The 16,374-nt window shown below is 53.0% G+C and overlaps 1 protein-coding gene across 1 annotated transcript in view; it reads right to left on the reverse strand.

Annotated features, from left to right (window-relative positions):
• Nucleotides 1–843: 843 nt before the first annotated feature.
• Nucleotides 844–16,374, reverse strand: part of Wfs1 (wolframin ER transmembrane glycoprotein) — a 23,377-nt gene continuing 7,846 nt past the window's right edge. The window contains exons 3-8 of the mRNA XM_005365949.3: nt 11,440–11,522; nt 9,612–9,756; nt 8,053–8,223; nt 7,474–7,554; nt 6,022–6,173; nt 844–3,424 (exon numbers count right to left, since the gene is read on the reverse strand). Of these exons, the coding sequence (XP_005366006.1) occupies nt 1,619–3,424; nt 6,022–6,173; nt 7,474–7,554; nt 8,053–8,223; nt 9,612–9,756; nt 11,440–11,522 (2,438 nt within the window). The 3' untranslated portion in view covers nt 844–1,618. The remainder of the gene's footprint in view (nt 3,425–6,021; nt 6,174–7,473; nt 7,555–8,052; nt 8,224–9,611; nt 9,757–11,439; nt 11,523–16,374) is intronic.

Here is a 16,374-nt window from a genome sequence, read left to right on the forward strand (position 1 = left end):
GCCCAGGTCAAGTGCTCTGTGGCATGCCTATGGGGGTTTGAATCACCTGAGGGGGAGTCTCCACTGATAGCCCAGGTCAAGTGCTCTGTGGCATGCCTACAGGGTTTGTCCAGACTGTTAACAGATGTAGGAGGGCCCAGCCCATGGTGGGCAGCACCATTCCCTGGACAGGTGGTGCTGGGCTATATAAGAGAGTTAGCTAAGCGTGGGTCTGTGAGTGAGCCAGAGAGCCAGCCACCAAGTACAGTTCCTCCATGGTTCCTGCTTCCTTGGCTGTGAGTGAGGAATACCAAACAGGCTGACCTTGAGTTCCTGCCCTGCCCTTCCTCAGCATCGGACTATGACTTGCAAATATAAGGTAAATAACCCCTGTCCTCCCCTAAGTTGCTTTTGGTCACGGTGTTTGCCACAGCAATGAAACCAGCACAGCATCCTAACTTGTCCAGGCCCCATGACAAATTCTGACTATGCCCCTGTGGAATTATTGTTCATGACTGCATACTGTCAGAAGTGCAAACACTAATCGTGAGTCATGCAAACGATCCAATCAGCGACCTGGGTTTCAGTGACCATTGCCACAAAGCACTTTTCACCCAAAAGTCAGGGTCAACAGCTGAGTTGACGCCCGCATGCTGATACCAGGTGCCTGGGATTGTGGCTAAGACTTCGGGGACTCACACCTGTGTAGGTCCAGCCTGCTACTCAGCAGACGGGGTCAACTATGTGGACAACAATTCTGCCCTCAGAAACCCAAGGGGCACTTTCTCACCCAATCAGACATCTTCCGATACTCATGCATACACCGGACAAAACTCCTTGAAAGCATACCAGGAGGAAGGGGCGTGGGTTTCAAAGCTTTTTATTTCGGCTGCCTTAGGACCTTGCTTTTGGCTCTGCCATACCGAACATGGCCAAGTTTACCTGTGTACAGAAAGGGACACTCTTGCACCATTTCCCAGGTCCTGGGAGATGCAGAAGAGGTGACCTCACAAACTCCCAACCACGCTCCAAAGACAGAAGAGCTCCAAGGCAGGCTGTAGTGTTCAGAGCCCAGTGTGGACATGCTATCCCCAGGCAGGAAGCCAGGCAGGACGTGACCACTGGGGACAGCTACTGTCAAGGATTAGCAGCAACCAAATAAATAAGGAAACTACCATGAAGTCTACACAGACACGTATTTGGTTCTTTGAAAAACAAATCCAACACACACACAAAAAAAGGGAGGGCAGGAAGGCATGAAGAGCTGAGGGGGAGACTCTTATCTGTTAAGTGCTCTTGGGGGTGGAGGCTCTTTGGGGCCAGGCCCAGAGCTCCAGCTTTGTGGGAAAAGGGCAGGATTGTGAGAGAAGATAGCATGCAATTTCTTGTCACCTGGCATTCAAAGTGGACAGAGCTAAAGAGAGCCACTCTCCAGCCGGGTCTGCAGTCTACAGGTGGGCACAAGGCCCCTGCATGTGGGATCTACCCACATGAGAGCAGAGTAGAGACATGTACACACACACATACACACACACTCAGGCACATGCTCAGCACAGCACTGCTCCAGCTGGCTGCGTGGCCACGCGGGGAGGGCCCCACGGCAACATGCGTTGAAGCCTCCTCCAGGAGCGGACACTTCTCAGGCGGCGGACAGGAATGGGAAGAAGAAGAAGTTGAAGGCAAACTTGAGGGCACCATGCACCGTGCTACGCCAGTCCTGCTCGATCTTTACGTGGCGCCGGGCTGGGGACAGCTGTGCCATGCAGTTGAGGCAGCTGATGGCTTTGAGCTCGAAGACAGGCCACTTGCTGCCCAGGCGGCCCTCGAGGATAGTGCTGAACTCAATGAGGCTGCCCTGGCGCAGGTTCAGCAGCACATCCTTGAACTCGCTGCTGGCCCGCAGAACGATGTCCTTGGTGATGTCGTCTTCTTCGTGGCCTCGGTTGCCATTGGTCCCAAATGGCATCCCCACCGTGATCTCAAACTTGTACCGGTCAAATCTCTTGATGTGGCAGGGGTGCTTAGCTAGCTGCTTGAGGCGGCAGAGCTCCTCCTCGGCTGTGGACGTGTTGCCGGGGCTGCAAGACGGGTAGGCCTCGCCATACAGACAGCGCATCCAATCACCCAAGAAGAACGGGAGCATGTTGATAGCCGACTCAGCACTGTTGTCGATCTCGGTCACTCGGACATACTTGAAGCGGCCTGTCCACGTGACCCTGTGGCCCTCCAGGTGGCTGCAGAGAATCTGGGTCCGTGCCATGTTGGTCTCCTTCCAGGCCCGTGGCCCGCACAGGAAGCCGTACTGCTGCCAGGTAAGTGTGGAGTTGTAGACCTTCATGCCTTCTGAGCGGTACACGTAGAACCAGCAGAAGAGCAGGATAGCCGTGAGCCACACCAGAATGAGCTTGACCATGGAACTCCGAGTCAGGGACTTGACCATCTCCACCACTGAGAAGTTGGCCTTGGTCCACCATCGGACAAGCAGGGGCATGCCACAGATCACCGTGGTGACCATGATCTTGGTGAGGTCCAGTGACAGGAACCATCGGGCAAACTGCACCACGCCCATGAGGACAAGGCCAGCCACCAGGATGGGGAGGGCAAAGAGGAAGAGGAAGTAGCCAATAGAGGCGCGGACCAGGCCCAGGCCGGTTGACTGGAGCAGAATGACCACGGACAGTTCACACCACATGAAGCACACCAGGTAGGGCACCAGGTAGCAATAAGAGCCCTTGAAGTTCCTCAGCTGAGCCATTCGGAAGAAGAGGTAGAAGAGGTAGACATAGAGCAGGCAGGGGAGGCTGACATTGAGGACGATGAAGTGGCCAATGGGCACGGTAAAGAATGTCTGGCCAAGCACTTTCAGGAAGTGCCAGTCCATGGGCATGGTGGGGAGAAGGGACAACAAGCCAGCAGCCACCTCCGTGACCAGGGCCCGCCTGGTATAGGGCTCGGCAGAGCTGCTCAGGCTCATGTAGCTGGTCACCGTGAAGAAGGTGGAGATGACGGCCAGCTCCGAGCAGGGGATGCAGTCCTTGCTGGCCAGGGGGAAGGAGAAGATGACGAAGACAACTGACAGCAGGAAGTGGACATAGGGCTCTAGGTGGTTCCAGCCGAAGTTGACTTCCGCCTGCTCCACGTCTAGGTTGGGCTCGAAGCGCAGCAGCAGGTCGGTGAGAGTGCGGAAGTTCTCCCAGGCCTTGCTGTCCTGGAACACCTTGAGGGTGCAGATGACCATGGACACAAAGGACAAGTAGAAGACCACCAGGGGGATGAAGAAGGCGAAGAAGTCGATGGTTAGGTTGCTGATGATGAAGAAGAAGATGAGGGCATTGATGTGATGTGTGGGCACGATGGTGGACAGCCAGTGCATGCCTGCCTTGGAGGCTAAGTCGATCAGGTACTCTTTGATCTCCATGATGGCGTGTAAAGGGTACTTCATCACCTAGGGCGAGACAGGCAGTTGGAACTAACCAGGACAAGAGCCCCTTGCCATCCGACATGGACACTCTCTAGTGCTCCCCATGCTCCACAGTGCCTAGGGGTCTGCTTTCTTCTAAGCCCTATACCTCCATGATGAGGTACACCTTCCCACTGTGTTGTTTGAAATGAGAATGGACCCCATAGGCTCACATATTTGAGTGCCTGGTTCCCAATTAGGGAATTGTTTAAGAAGGGAGGCGTGGCCTTGTTGGAGGAAGTATGTCACTTTAAGGTTTCCAAAGCCCACACCAGGGCCAGTCTTGCTCTCTGTCTCTGCCTGCAACTTGCAGATCAGGATGTAAGTTCTCAGCTATTGTTCTGATCCGGTGCCAGGCCTACCTGCCTGATGCCATGCTTCCTGCCATAGTGAGAACGGGCTCACCCTCTGAAACTGTAAGCAATTAAATGCTTTCTGTTGTAAGTTGCCTTGGTTATGGTGTCTCTTCACAGCACTAGAACAGTAACTAAGACATCCACCTTCTGCTAGGGTGATCAGGAATTTCTTTGCACGTGCCTACCATATCTAGGGGAAGGCACATGGGTCCCTAGCTCCCCCTCTTCCCTCAGGCCTCCTGCTTCCATATACAACAGCACTGAGCAGCCCGTCAGAGGTGTGTCACTCTCCTGGGTATGGATGTCAACTCCCTGAGTCTGTTTCCTCAGTTGTCAAAGGGACAATAACCATGATGTCACCAGGCTACACCACACACTAGAGATGGCAGCATGAGCACTGAGGAAGGATGGTGAGCTCTGGAGAGCTCAACACCCAGTCCTCCCACTGAGACTGTAAATCAAAGCAGAGGGCCACAACCCAAGCTGGCACGGAACATGGCTGCCTTTAACTGGCATGCCCGAGGCAAGCGGGAGGCTGAAATCTGAGAGAAAATGTCCATGTCAGATTTTCCATAAGTTAATGTAAAAAATATTAGGATTTAAAAACATTAAAAAAGTTTGCTTTTAAGAGGCTACCCTCTTCCTCAGTCTTGAGCAAAGCTGCTCGGCAGCTAGAACATTCTTTGTGGGAGTCATCGGTTTAAGGCTCCTTGTTACTCTCTCAGGACTCTCTTGCTTCCCTGCAAGGCAAGGCCCTGAGGGCTGAGGCAGCCTGCGTATGGAGACTCGCGTGAGGGCTCACTGCTTTTTTTCTGCACAGGACTCCCAATGACACGGTGGGAAGAGACGAAAGGGCCGGGATGGCTCCAAACATTACAGCATGGAGTATCTTGTTGCAGACTTTAAATCTCTCTCTCCTTAAAAGGACTTCTTGACCTCACACAGTTCAGACTCAGGTCACTGGGAAGTGACAGGACACACACTCAGACTAGGACGTGGCAGAAGGAGGCACTGCAGTGCAAGCTGGGACTTTCTGGCCTGAGGGTCTTCTCCAATTCATCCTTTCAGCTTGACCTCACTAGCAAGAGTGTTATGGGGGGCTCCTCTTTGCCAATAACCATATGTACCCCAGCTACCTCCTCTCATGGTAGCAGTGCCATCTGGGCATCCTATCGGTGAACATGCTCAATCCGGTCTAGCTCTGGATGGACCTTCCTCCCAGCCATGAGCCTCTGTGCCACACTGATGCTCAGCACCTCCAGGGTAACAGTCCTTTCTGCTCTTACCACTACCTGTCCTCAGTGGCAAGAGTAAGGCTTTCCCTGTCAACAACCTGGGGGCATGGCTCACACATGGGTCTCATCTCTCTGGAATGCGCTGAGCTGCCCCCTGCTTTCTATCTTTCTATCTGTCCTGTCTCCTGTCCCTGCGGCGACCTGCTCCGCACTCCAGCTCCCTGTGGAGACTTTCCAGTTACTTTATGCCAGCTCATCCAGCTAAGCCATGTCATGTTGTCATCCCCATTCTGACCTATTTGCCCCATCTTACTCATCACGCGTGGCTCATCTCTTCTTGGTCATAAACACTGGAACTGTGGCACGCAAAGCTATTTGCTATGTGACAATTCCTCTGGTGACAGGTCCTTGTGTGGGCCTTGGGTTTGTGGCCACACTGTACTAAACCATTTACCTGGATCAAACTGCCCAGTACCCAGTGATGCTCGTATTCCTGCAGAATAAGATATGGAGACATCTGGCCCAGCTTCATACGCTGACTTGGGGCAACTCTGCAATCTCCTAAGGCCATACCCTGTGTTTGCACTGGGTCCCAACAATGTGGAAGACTTGTCAGAGCAGGATGCATTTCTGTGTCTTTCTTATCCTCATGTCTCCCTCCAGTGTGTCTGCCCTCCCAGTTCATTCTTAGTGTCCCTGACTCAGCTGGCCCCAGACCCCAGCACTGGGTTTTGGGAAGGCATATTTAGAAAGTGGCCTCTGTCCTGGGCCACCGACAACATCGCTACAGAGTGACTCTAAGTGAAAGTGCAGCTCCAGTGTCTCGGCCTGCTGCCCACGCACATCTGCCCAGACACGAGGGCTGCAAAGAGTCACAAGCACCCGGTGAAGACCACCCCAGCACATCTGGGCTCCTTCTGAGGAGTCAAGGACCCTTCTGACCTGCAGCCTCTGGGAGGGGAGCCGTTGGCTGGGCAGGAGCTGCACTTACTTTCTGGCGCAACGGCAGGTCCTCGGGGCTCTTCCCTGCCAGCTCATCCTCATCTTCATCCTCATCCTGCAGGAACAGGTTGGTGGGGATGATGCCCTTGGCATACTTCTTGGTGAGCTCCACAAAGTCATCCAAAGCAATATAGTTCTTGGCTGAAGCAAGGGAAAAGATACCAGGTTCTGCAAACCGCATCACTGTGACCCTGATAACACAGGTGATGCAGGTGGCAACTTGGGGCCCAGCTGGGTTTAGGCTTAGGACCATTCCTGGGGCAAGGACACGGAAAAAAGGTGGTGGGGAGGAAGTGGTGGGTCTACCCTCTGTTACCCCACCTCTGCCTCTCACCTAGGTGACATGCCACCTATGTGAAGTGACTTGCCTTCCCAGTCCTTAATGCCTGAAGTTCCCCTGACCCCTCAAGCCAAGCTCTACTGCTAGACCATCAGACAGCCTGCATCCCTGGTACCCTCTGATGTCCTTCCCTCATTTCCACCTGGCGGGGCCTCAAGGTGCCAAGGACTAGCCACTCCCAGGATCCAGGGGCCTGTGACTCTCTGACCCCTGTCCATCATGACCCCCCAAAAGACCTACTATACACCCAATAACTCCTCCATCCAACAAGGCCTACCATGCGTCCTCCCCCGAGGACCCACCTGTGTCTGCCAAGAGCCTGCTAGGCGCTGGATGCTTTCCTAAGCTCTGGGAAACTGGGGACAGGTGAAAGAAATGCAGCCTGTGTCAAAGGCTGGGCTCCCGGCCTTCAGGGAAGACAAAGGCTAGATGCTGGCAGGGAGTCAGCAAGAGCCATGGCCATGTTGAAAGCTCCCACTAGGCTAGCTTCATGAGTTAATATGACAAGTCACAATTGTGAGCCCCTGTCCCACCCACTGGGCTTTCCTCTCAGCAATGAGAAGCCATAAGCCCCCTCCCCGACATGTCCATCTCCTCAAGGATGGGAGCCTGGGGCCCTTGAACTACAGATTTCACCCCCCACCACCACACATGGAGGGATGGCCTGGTGCCTTCAAATTCTGATCCTAGACATTCCAAGAGTACCTCCAGCTCTGTGTGTCCCCAGCCTCTCTCCTACATGGATGCTGGAACACTCTACTTCTGCCTCATCATACGTGCTAACATGGGACACATCCCCCACACACTCCCTGATCCCCTTCTCCTTCTGTTTCCCTCACTGAACTTTCTGCTCACTCAGGTACCAGCCCTGACTCTGGCCTTCACCAGGTTGAGGATTATCACACTGTAATCAGTTTCCCACTGTAGTCTGAGCTCCCAGTGTACAAGGCTCAAGTCCCAGGGATGAAAACTGTCCCTCAAAGTGACTGAATGAAAGTCCATTTAAGTTAGAGACCCTGACAGGCAAGCCAGGCTAGGATGCTGATCTGGGTGGTGGACGGGAAGTAGACAGTGGATAGCAGAATGGGCAGCCATACTTACATTCACTGCTGACAAGCCGCTCCAGCATGCGCCTCTGCTTCTGCAAGGACTTGGGGACTGGGCCTGGCTGTGCCCCTCCATCTGTAGGATCAGAGAGGATTGGAAGCTGGGGCTGCCAAGTTGTCCCTCCATGCCCCACAGCCCACCAAGCACATGTCCTCAGGATCCTGGGCTATTATGTGCTCAGGGACCACAGGGCTTGGGGTCCCATCATATGCCAGGGCCATATCCCTGGGTAGTTATCTCTGAACCATCTCACAAGGAGGACCAGCGTGCTCAGGGCTGTTTCTACTCAATGATAAACACACCCTACCCACCCTTCCCCTCTTTGGCTGGCACTGCCAGCTCTTTACCACCTTTAGCCAATATCATATACTAGTCCTCTCCCTGGGGGTAAGGACCAAGCTTCTGTCACTCTCTGTATCTCTGATCCTTAAACCAGAAGCAGACCAAGACACCTCCGATGAATAGGTGAACAATAAATGGTATTTACAGTCAACATGCCAGTCACCTCCTAACCATAGGCCTGAACCCTCACAGGAAAGGCAAATGGAGTTGTTGGTGATGTGGCTGGCCTACCCTGCTCGTTGACCTGCCCGACATTTTCCAGCAGCTCGGACACAGCCACCTGCTTCTTCTTCTTGGGGTTGAGTTTCCAATACATGACCAGGGCAGCCTTGCGCACGGCCCTCTCTAGGTCAGTCTCAGAGGACAGCTGCTTCACCTCGGCCTCATTCTCAGAAGTGATGCCTGACAGACAGACAGACAGAAGCATTAGGCAAAGCCATGCCCCACAGCATCCCCCAAAGGCACTTCCAGGAGGTTGGGCACAGGGTCATGAGGGATCTGACTGGCTTCTTTGACTCAGGGTAGAGTGGATACCTGTCCCCAGAGTGTATCTGAGCCTATCCCTGACGGCACTCATGCTCCAGGTTGGAGGCCAGGCTGGTCTGGCAATGCCTCAGTGTCCACTGGAGCACAGAGCTGCCAGCCCTTCCTGGCTTGTTTCCTCTCCCACCTTGTCCTCAGGGGACCCTCAGCAGGGACTACAGTAGGAACAAGGTACAAAGCAAGGTGCTGTAGGCCCAAGTCTGAAGAGGAACAAGTCACCTAGAATCTGGGTCAGAATCGCTGCAATTACCAGTGGAACTGTGGCAAGAAGGGGGCATCCCTGTGCCCACAGTGTTTCCTGGGCTGGGACTCTACCCAGGGTAGCTGGGAACATGGATTCTTCCACACAGAACAAAGGAAGAATGCCAGATGGCCCAGGGGAGTGAGGTGAGCAGAGACAAGGGCAGCAGTGGCAAAATGGTATGGCCTCTCTTTCAGGAGGACTGGACTTTTTACCTGCCCAGGAATCTCGGGTGTTATTGCAGGGCAGGGCAGAGAGAGTAAGCCTGTGCTGCCTCCCCTTCCCACCCTCCAGGGCTGTGTGCCTGCCCCTGCTCCTAGGCAGCCCTGGGAACCACAGTCTAACATGACCAGCTCTAGGTTATTCTGCCTGCTGTGGCCTGGGCAGTTGGGCTGGGACACCCTGGCTGACAGAACTTAAAGGGGAAACCATTCTTGTTTTGTTTCTCCCCCAAATGACCAGTCTAGTTGTCGAAGAGAAAAAATTACATACCAAATGTAACTTTGAAAACACTGATATATACCAGAAGAAAAGACAGTGCCTCCCTGCACTTTGGTTATGAGTAATTTGTATCCTTGTGGCTTCTATATATTGCAAGTTTTATACAGCAAGCATAAAAATCTACAATTAAAAATAAATATCGAACTATGCAACCACAACAGAAACTCAGTGAAACCCCCATGTCACCTTCCGCAGACTTGGAGACTACAGGACACTCGCACTCCAGGGCCCTTGGGACAGTTGCCTCCTCCTGACTCTAAGAGTTACTTCCCAATTTGGACTAGAACCCAGAAGGGAAGAGAGAATAATTGATTACTAATTACTGCAGACACCAAGCACAGGACGAAGGACAAGGAATTGGCCTGGCTTGTGAAGTACCTGGCAGATTTCAAAAACCTCTCAGGGCAAGGAGGCAACAAAAAGACCTCTCCCTTCCCGATAGCATGGCCAGTATGGCAAACCACATACCCGGCGTGCAGCGGCTGAAGGCCCCACACAGTCTCACCTTTCCTGTCAGCCAGGCAGCGCCTCAGCAGCTTCACAGCTTCCCGCCTGCCCTGCTTGGCTGCCAGGATTAGCCAGGCCACGGCCGAGCAGCTGTTGAGTTCTTCGTCGACATCATTGGCAAGCCGCAGGTAGTGTTTGCCCACCTGAGGAGAGCAGAGACATCCGTCACCCTCCAGCTTCCAGGACCCCGCTCTCTTCACTATGGGGCAGGATGACAGGATGTGGGCTCTCCACCGTGCTTAGCTCATTCCCTTGCTCCACGCCTACTGGGTGCTGGAACCCCATTATGGTAGGAAAACTAGAGGCAGAAAATAGAGGCTGAGTCCATTTGCTGCCTCTCCAGCAGCTCAAGCTGGAGAAAAGCAGCCAGGAGAAGCCCTGGTCCTAAATTTTAAAATAAAAAGCATTACATTTATTTATTCATTTATTGCATATGCACATGTGTGTGCACGGATGATGCACACGTGTGTGCACGGATGATGCACACGTGTGTGCACGGATGCCAGCGCACACAGCTGGAGATGAGAGGACAACGCGTGGGAATCGTTTCTCTCCTCCCACCATGTGGGTTCTGGGACTCGAACTCAGGACACCAGGCTTGGGGCTGCAAGCACCTTTACCTGCTGAGCCATCTCGCCAGCCCTGACAGATTTACTGAACTGTAACCATGGCTGCTTGCTTACATGCTGACATGACAGGTTTTTTGTTTGTCATGGAAATGTTGATTAGGTTAGACAGATTGTGGAGTCCAAAATATTTACTCTCTGGCCCTATGCAAAAATGCTCACTAACCCAGTCCAATCTTCTTACTCTACAGATGGGCAAAGGGAAGCCAAAAACACAGATAGGCCAGGAAAGAGCTGGGCATGCTCCCTGAGTTAGGAGGCTGGGGAGGACTTCACAACCCAACCAGCTCCATGGATGCTCACTAGCCTCTGGAGGCCCGGGGCACAGGCTGGGGACGACTTCACAGTCCAACTGGCCCCTCAGATACAAACAGAAAATTTTCCTTGTGCCCCTACATAGAGACTTTAGCTCTTCTTTGAGGGCTGTAGGGTGGGAAACTCCAGGAGTCACTTGCTTGAGTTACAAACATGGAAGTCAAGTGGTCCCTTACATCACAGTGACCTCCCTGTAGAGTTAGCTGAGGTGAGGCTGGAGGTCCTTACATCACAGTGACCTCCCTGTAGGGTTAGCTGAGGTGAGGCTGGAGGCAGAGTGGGGCACCCTAGACCCAGGGATGGGAAATAGCAGGGAGCATGGACTGGTCTGGCTGCCTGCACAGTGCAGAAGGACCGACAGGAGGGGACAAAACTGTCTTGGCCTCCACGGCAGCCAAAGCATGAGACATCTGATTTCCACCTGCCAGGGCATCTTGAGGATGGCCTGTCACCTGGGTCTCTGACACCCAGGAAGCTTGTTCTGTCTGGGCTCCTCTGCTTACCACGTTCCTGTCCCGTGCCCTGGACATGGTGAGCCTGCAGCTGAGGCAAGCCCTCCTTAGGAGCAAAGCCTGCTGCAGATAGCTGGAAGAGGGTACGTGGGCAGGAAGGAGGGAGGGTGCCCTGGAGGAGTGCATGCCCAAGACAGGATGTGTGTGCTGGACGAGAGTGGTGAGCATAGGTGCACCAAGAAGGTACTGAAGGAACAAAAACAAACAAACAAAAACCACCCCAAACTAACCAATATGGAGGGTTACATAACCACACTAGTTCCCCACAGAAAAGGTCAGACTCCTACTCCATGAACTACAGGGCACCAAGTCAGGCTCACTGTGCTGGGGTCACATTCTAAGATTTTCCCCCACCCCAGATGCTGGTCCTCACCTCTGTCTGTGCTTTGGGGTCTCCAGCCTTGGCTTTCTCCAGGACTTCTTCAAAGGGGATCTCCACATCTGCTTTCACAGGACCTTGAACATGTGGAGAAATCAGAATGTCACACAGCCAGACCTTACACCCGCCAGTGGAATGAGGGATGGCGGGACCAGGCTTCAGGAGTTCTGCCACTGATTCTCAGTGAGGCAGGAGGATGAGCTGTGAGGCAGGTGGAGGATGAGGCCAGGACAGAAAGGGAGCCTGGGAGACAGCGGGTTGCCTTCCGACGCTGCTAGCAAGTCGGAACAGTGGCACCCTGTTCTGTACCAGGGGTGTTTGTCAATAGGAGCTCTGTGGGTGTGAGGACTGGGAGTGGGGTGCAGACCTGAGTCCCACTGTTGCCCTTCAGCTCCAATCCACTCACAGGGCTGCAGTCTGAGAGGCCTGTGCTCAGCAGGCAGCGCGGCTTTGGACACCTTTGACGGGCACTTTTATTCTGAAGGGTGGGTGTCTTCACTGTCAAGGCTGCCCCGAAAAATGCTGTGAGCTGGGGATTTACAATCTGGAGTTTATCGTTTAGGGTTCTGGGGGTTGAGAAGTCCAAGTTCATGGTGCCAGTCGACAGATCTCAGGATCTGGTTTATAGCTCATGGTGGCACCTTGCCCTGTCTGGAAGGAGCAAGATAGCTCTTGGACTTATTTTGTAAGGGCACCAATCTTATTTATGTGACTCTACCCTAATGATCTCATCACACTCCAATAAGAAATAAGCAGCAACCTCGTCAGGGGGCTGTAGGGAAATTTGTGCAAGTCTACCTGGCACCTCCCATCCCCAAACAAGTGCATGGTTCAGGGATGGACAGTGTCAAGCCAATGGTGTCTTGTACTGGGTCTGTAAGATCAGCCTTCCTCTCATGCCAGATCGGCTCTTTGGTGGGGTACCCTATGGAAAGAGCCTACCTGAGAGAGAGGACACCACAGGAAGGCAGAGCAGAGTAGAGAGGGGAGTAAAGGGGAGGATACCTCCTAGTGACAGTACATGAACTCCTGGGTCCAGCCTCACCTGGAGTAGAAAGCTAGCGTCTCTATGGTATATGGTCCGGGGCTGGGGAGATAGTGCAGAGGGTTAAGTTCAGAGTACTTGCCCCATAAGCAGTGAGGACTTGAGTTTAAATCCCTAGCACCCACACAAAAAAGCTAATCACGGCTGTGAATGCCAGCAACCCCAGAACTGGAGACCAGAGAAAGAGGGATCCTGGCACGCCAGCCAGCCAGCCAGCCAATCAAGCCAAAACATGAAGCTTCTAATTCAATGAGGGAACCTGTCTCATGGGAATTAGAGCAATAGAAGAGGTCACCCAACATCTTCCTCTGGTCTCTTGTGTGCACACCTGCAAATCACATGCACATGCTCAACACAATCCCCCCCCCACACATCATACCACACTCCACAATCACAGGAAGGAAGGATGGAAGGAAAGAAGGAAGGGAGGGAGGACAAAGAAAGAAAGGAAGGAGGGAGGGAAGGAGGAGAAAAGGAAGGAAGGAAGGAAGGAAGGAAGGAAGGAAGGAAGGAAGGAAGGAAAGAAGAGGTCCTTGTCATTGTTCCCCACTCTTGGTTCCTGCCAGTGTGTACTGGGTTTCCGTCATCTGTGACTGAGAGGCTCCTAACTAACTCCAATTGTCCAGTCATAGGTAATCAGTTATAGTCATAAGTAGCTCATATAATTCTGTGAAGGTCCTGACCTCTGTGAGCCCATGGACAGGGCCCTGCCCATCTCTTCAGCTCGTGCTCTTCCATAGGCTCCATGCACTTGAAAGAGTCCTGTACAGCATGCAAACTTGGCAGTCCTGCTGACCATCTTGGGGAGGAGAACCCCCGTAGTACACTGTTCTTTCTATTGGCCCCAGCTCCTTCATCCATCCCAGTCCCCAGCAGTGCAATGGCGTGGTCCGCTGCACTAGGTCTGACTGGTCTCCATGCCCCAGTTTCCAGCAGTACAGCTCAGCGAACTCAGAACAAAAAGGGCTAAGTGCATTGGGCCGACAAGGGAGTAGCTGTGTGTAGGTCAGCAGTGTTCTGGCCTACACGTCTCAGCACACCCACCCAGCACTCACGGTCTGGAGACTGTGGCACTGCCTGCAGGGCCATGCTCAGTCACGCCAGACAGCCTCTGACACTTTCCTCTACCCAACCTTGACTGTACACCAAGCACTCCCATAGGCAACCTCCATACAGCAAGCTACTTTCTGTTTCCATACTACCGAGTCATCTTATATCTAATATTGCTTAAACTTCCTATAGCATGTTAAACACCCTTAGAAGAACACAATTATAAACACACGACCAATAAATCCGACACAGCATCCTGTCTCTAACATGTCACACTTCCTCATCATGGGTCCTGGGTCTTTGGCCTCCAGCATTTCTCTGTCTATCTATCAGGAGGGATTATGTTGATGGGCGAGAAGAATGGCAAAGGCACTGGGGTCACATCACCCCTGTGGCCAGAGCAGAGGATCATGTGCACTAGGGTTTTCCCTCACTGGACAGTCAAGGCTACCTGGCTGGGGGGGCTCCACAATAAAGAGGGTAGCTGGGGCCACCCTAGACCAATGGAGTCTCTTTCCCATGAAGGATAGCCAGGTTGAGGAGTCTCCCATAGGGAGATGGGGACACAAAGAACTGACAGAGTCCCCCACATGGGGCAATCAGGATCACTCCAAGGGGTTCTTCAGCATATGTGGGACAGCAGTGACACCACCCACCCTTCTAGCTGGCAGAACCATAGGGAAGGCACAAAGACAACTGTTGTTTGGTGGCCTGAACAGGCTAAGGCACTTGGCCCCTGCCAGCAGGATGGGGCCTATTGTCCAACATCAGTGACCAGGGACAGGAGAGTTGAAGCTTCGACTTTTAAGGACTAGAACCTCCAGATTGCTGTCCTGCCTGGCTGGCTCTTCCCAGTGCCACTGTGGGCAGAGCACACACGGCTGACACCTGCTTCCTGGTGGTATCTGGAACAGTGATCTGGGCCTTTTACTCAGATACCCACATTGAAACCCAGCTTTCCGGCCATGGCCTCTGCCCCCAGAGTCACACGATATCAGGGAGAAGGGGTGGGTGGCATTTGGTGCTGGGCTTGGATCTGGGGCCAGGCCTTGACTGCCTTGGAGGCAAAGCTGAGGGACACAGTGATCTCTTAAGAAGATTTATAAAGCAAAGGGCCGGAGCACAGGACAGCTGAAGGTGACATTGGCCAGGCAGTGTTAGCTGCCCAGGAGCCTTAGCCAGGGAGGCAGCCAGAAGATCTGGTCCCTTGATTCAGGAGCTAAAACACCAGGCTGTGATCTATGGACAGGCTGGCAGACAGTGGTAGACACAGGGGTGCTGCTGGGTTGGAGTGGTCACTGAGGGCTGCTGGCCTTTCTCAGAGAAAACAGAAAATGCCAACAGCTGCAACAAGGTGGCAGAACAATGTTGTGGAATATTATTTTAACTGTGTAAAGGTGTGTTGTATTTGTTTATGCTGCATTTGTTTAGCCATGTAAAGATGTGTTGCTGTTTTACCTTGCCTGCCTAAGGCACTGATTGGTCTCATAAAAAGCTGAACAGCCAATAGCTAGGCAGTAGAGGGATAGGCAGGGCTGGTGGGCAGAGAGAATAAGTAGGAGAGAAATCTAGGCTCCAGAGAGAACCAGAGGGAGACACCTGGGGCCAGTCAGCCAGGCAGCCACAGGCCAACCAGACACAGAAGCAGCAGGAAAAGTAGGACATACAGAATGAAAGAAAGGTAAAAAGTCCCAAGGCAAAATGTAGATGAAGAGAAACAGGTTAAATTAAGTTATAAGGGCTAGTGGGACAGGCACAGGCTAAAGACTGGCTTTTCATAATTAATAAGAAGTCTCCGTGTCATGATTTGGGGGCTGGTGATCTGAGAAACTCTGCTACAGAACAAACTGACCAGGACTGGAGGTGGTACCCCATCACTCAGACCTACCACCCAGGAACCAAAAGGAACCTCGCACTAACCCCCAGGTATAGCAAGAGATAGTCTCAGCATCTGCATGGCAGCAGCCGAGGCCACACAGACACTACCTCTTTACAGCCCATGGAGAGAAGTAATTTAACACAAACCTTTGCCCAAAGATACAGCCCCACTCTGTGTCTACCCACCCCAGGAGGCAAAGGTCCGGTAGATGACATCACACGCTGGAACACGGTGTCAAGTGAAACTGTGGAGTCACACAAATGCCAGGGTGGCAAGGACTAACTGGAGGGGACGAGCCGAGTACACAGGATCCAGAGCCGGAGTCGATGCTAGTCAGTTGCCACCAACAGGCAGCATTGTCCTCCTGCATCATGACAGCCCATGTCCACTCTCCGGACACATGGTCCTTGGGTGCTCCTTCCTGACAGGCTCCCATCCTCTGCCCCCCAGGGCAATCCTTGCAGGATTGACCCTGTGCTGCACTGCTGGACTCCAGCCTCTGCAGATAGTGTGCCTGGGCTCTCATTCATTTAACTTGATGCTTACTCCCCCACCACATCCTCCCACAATCATCCCCGCTTGGCATGTGACACAGGAGAAGGGCACATGCTGCCTGGAGGCACAAGAACTTGGGGAGGCCAGAGGTTGACAAGAAGCCCCTATAAGATCACATAGGCTAGCTCCTGAGAGGCACAGAGTCCCACACTCAGCCCATAACTGACCTGCTGCATCTCAGGACACTTCTAAGTCAGAGGCGAGTCGCGACTATTCCCAAGGCTCAGTTTTCACCCAGCAGAGGCCCATGAGGTCAATTTAAATGCTTCCCAGAAGAAATATTTTTTAATTAAGAAACCAGGAAGAGACATCAGACTGCACTACAGAATAAGGAGGATATTTCTTTGGAAACGTCTGTTCCCAGAGAGAGAGAGAGAGAGAGAGAGAGAGAGAGAGAGAG

Source organism: Microtus ochrogaster, unplaced genomic scaffold (assembly GCF_000317375.1).
Source record: "Microtus ochrogaster isolate Prairie Vole_2 unplaced genomic scaffold, MicOch1.0 UNK5, whole genome shotgun sequence".
Classification (NCBI taxonomy): domain Eukaryota; kingdom Metazoa; phylum Chordata; class Mammalia; order Rodentia; family Cricetidae; genus Microtus; species Microtus ochrogaster.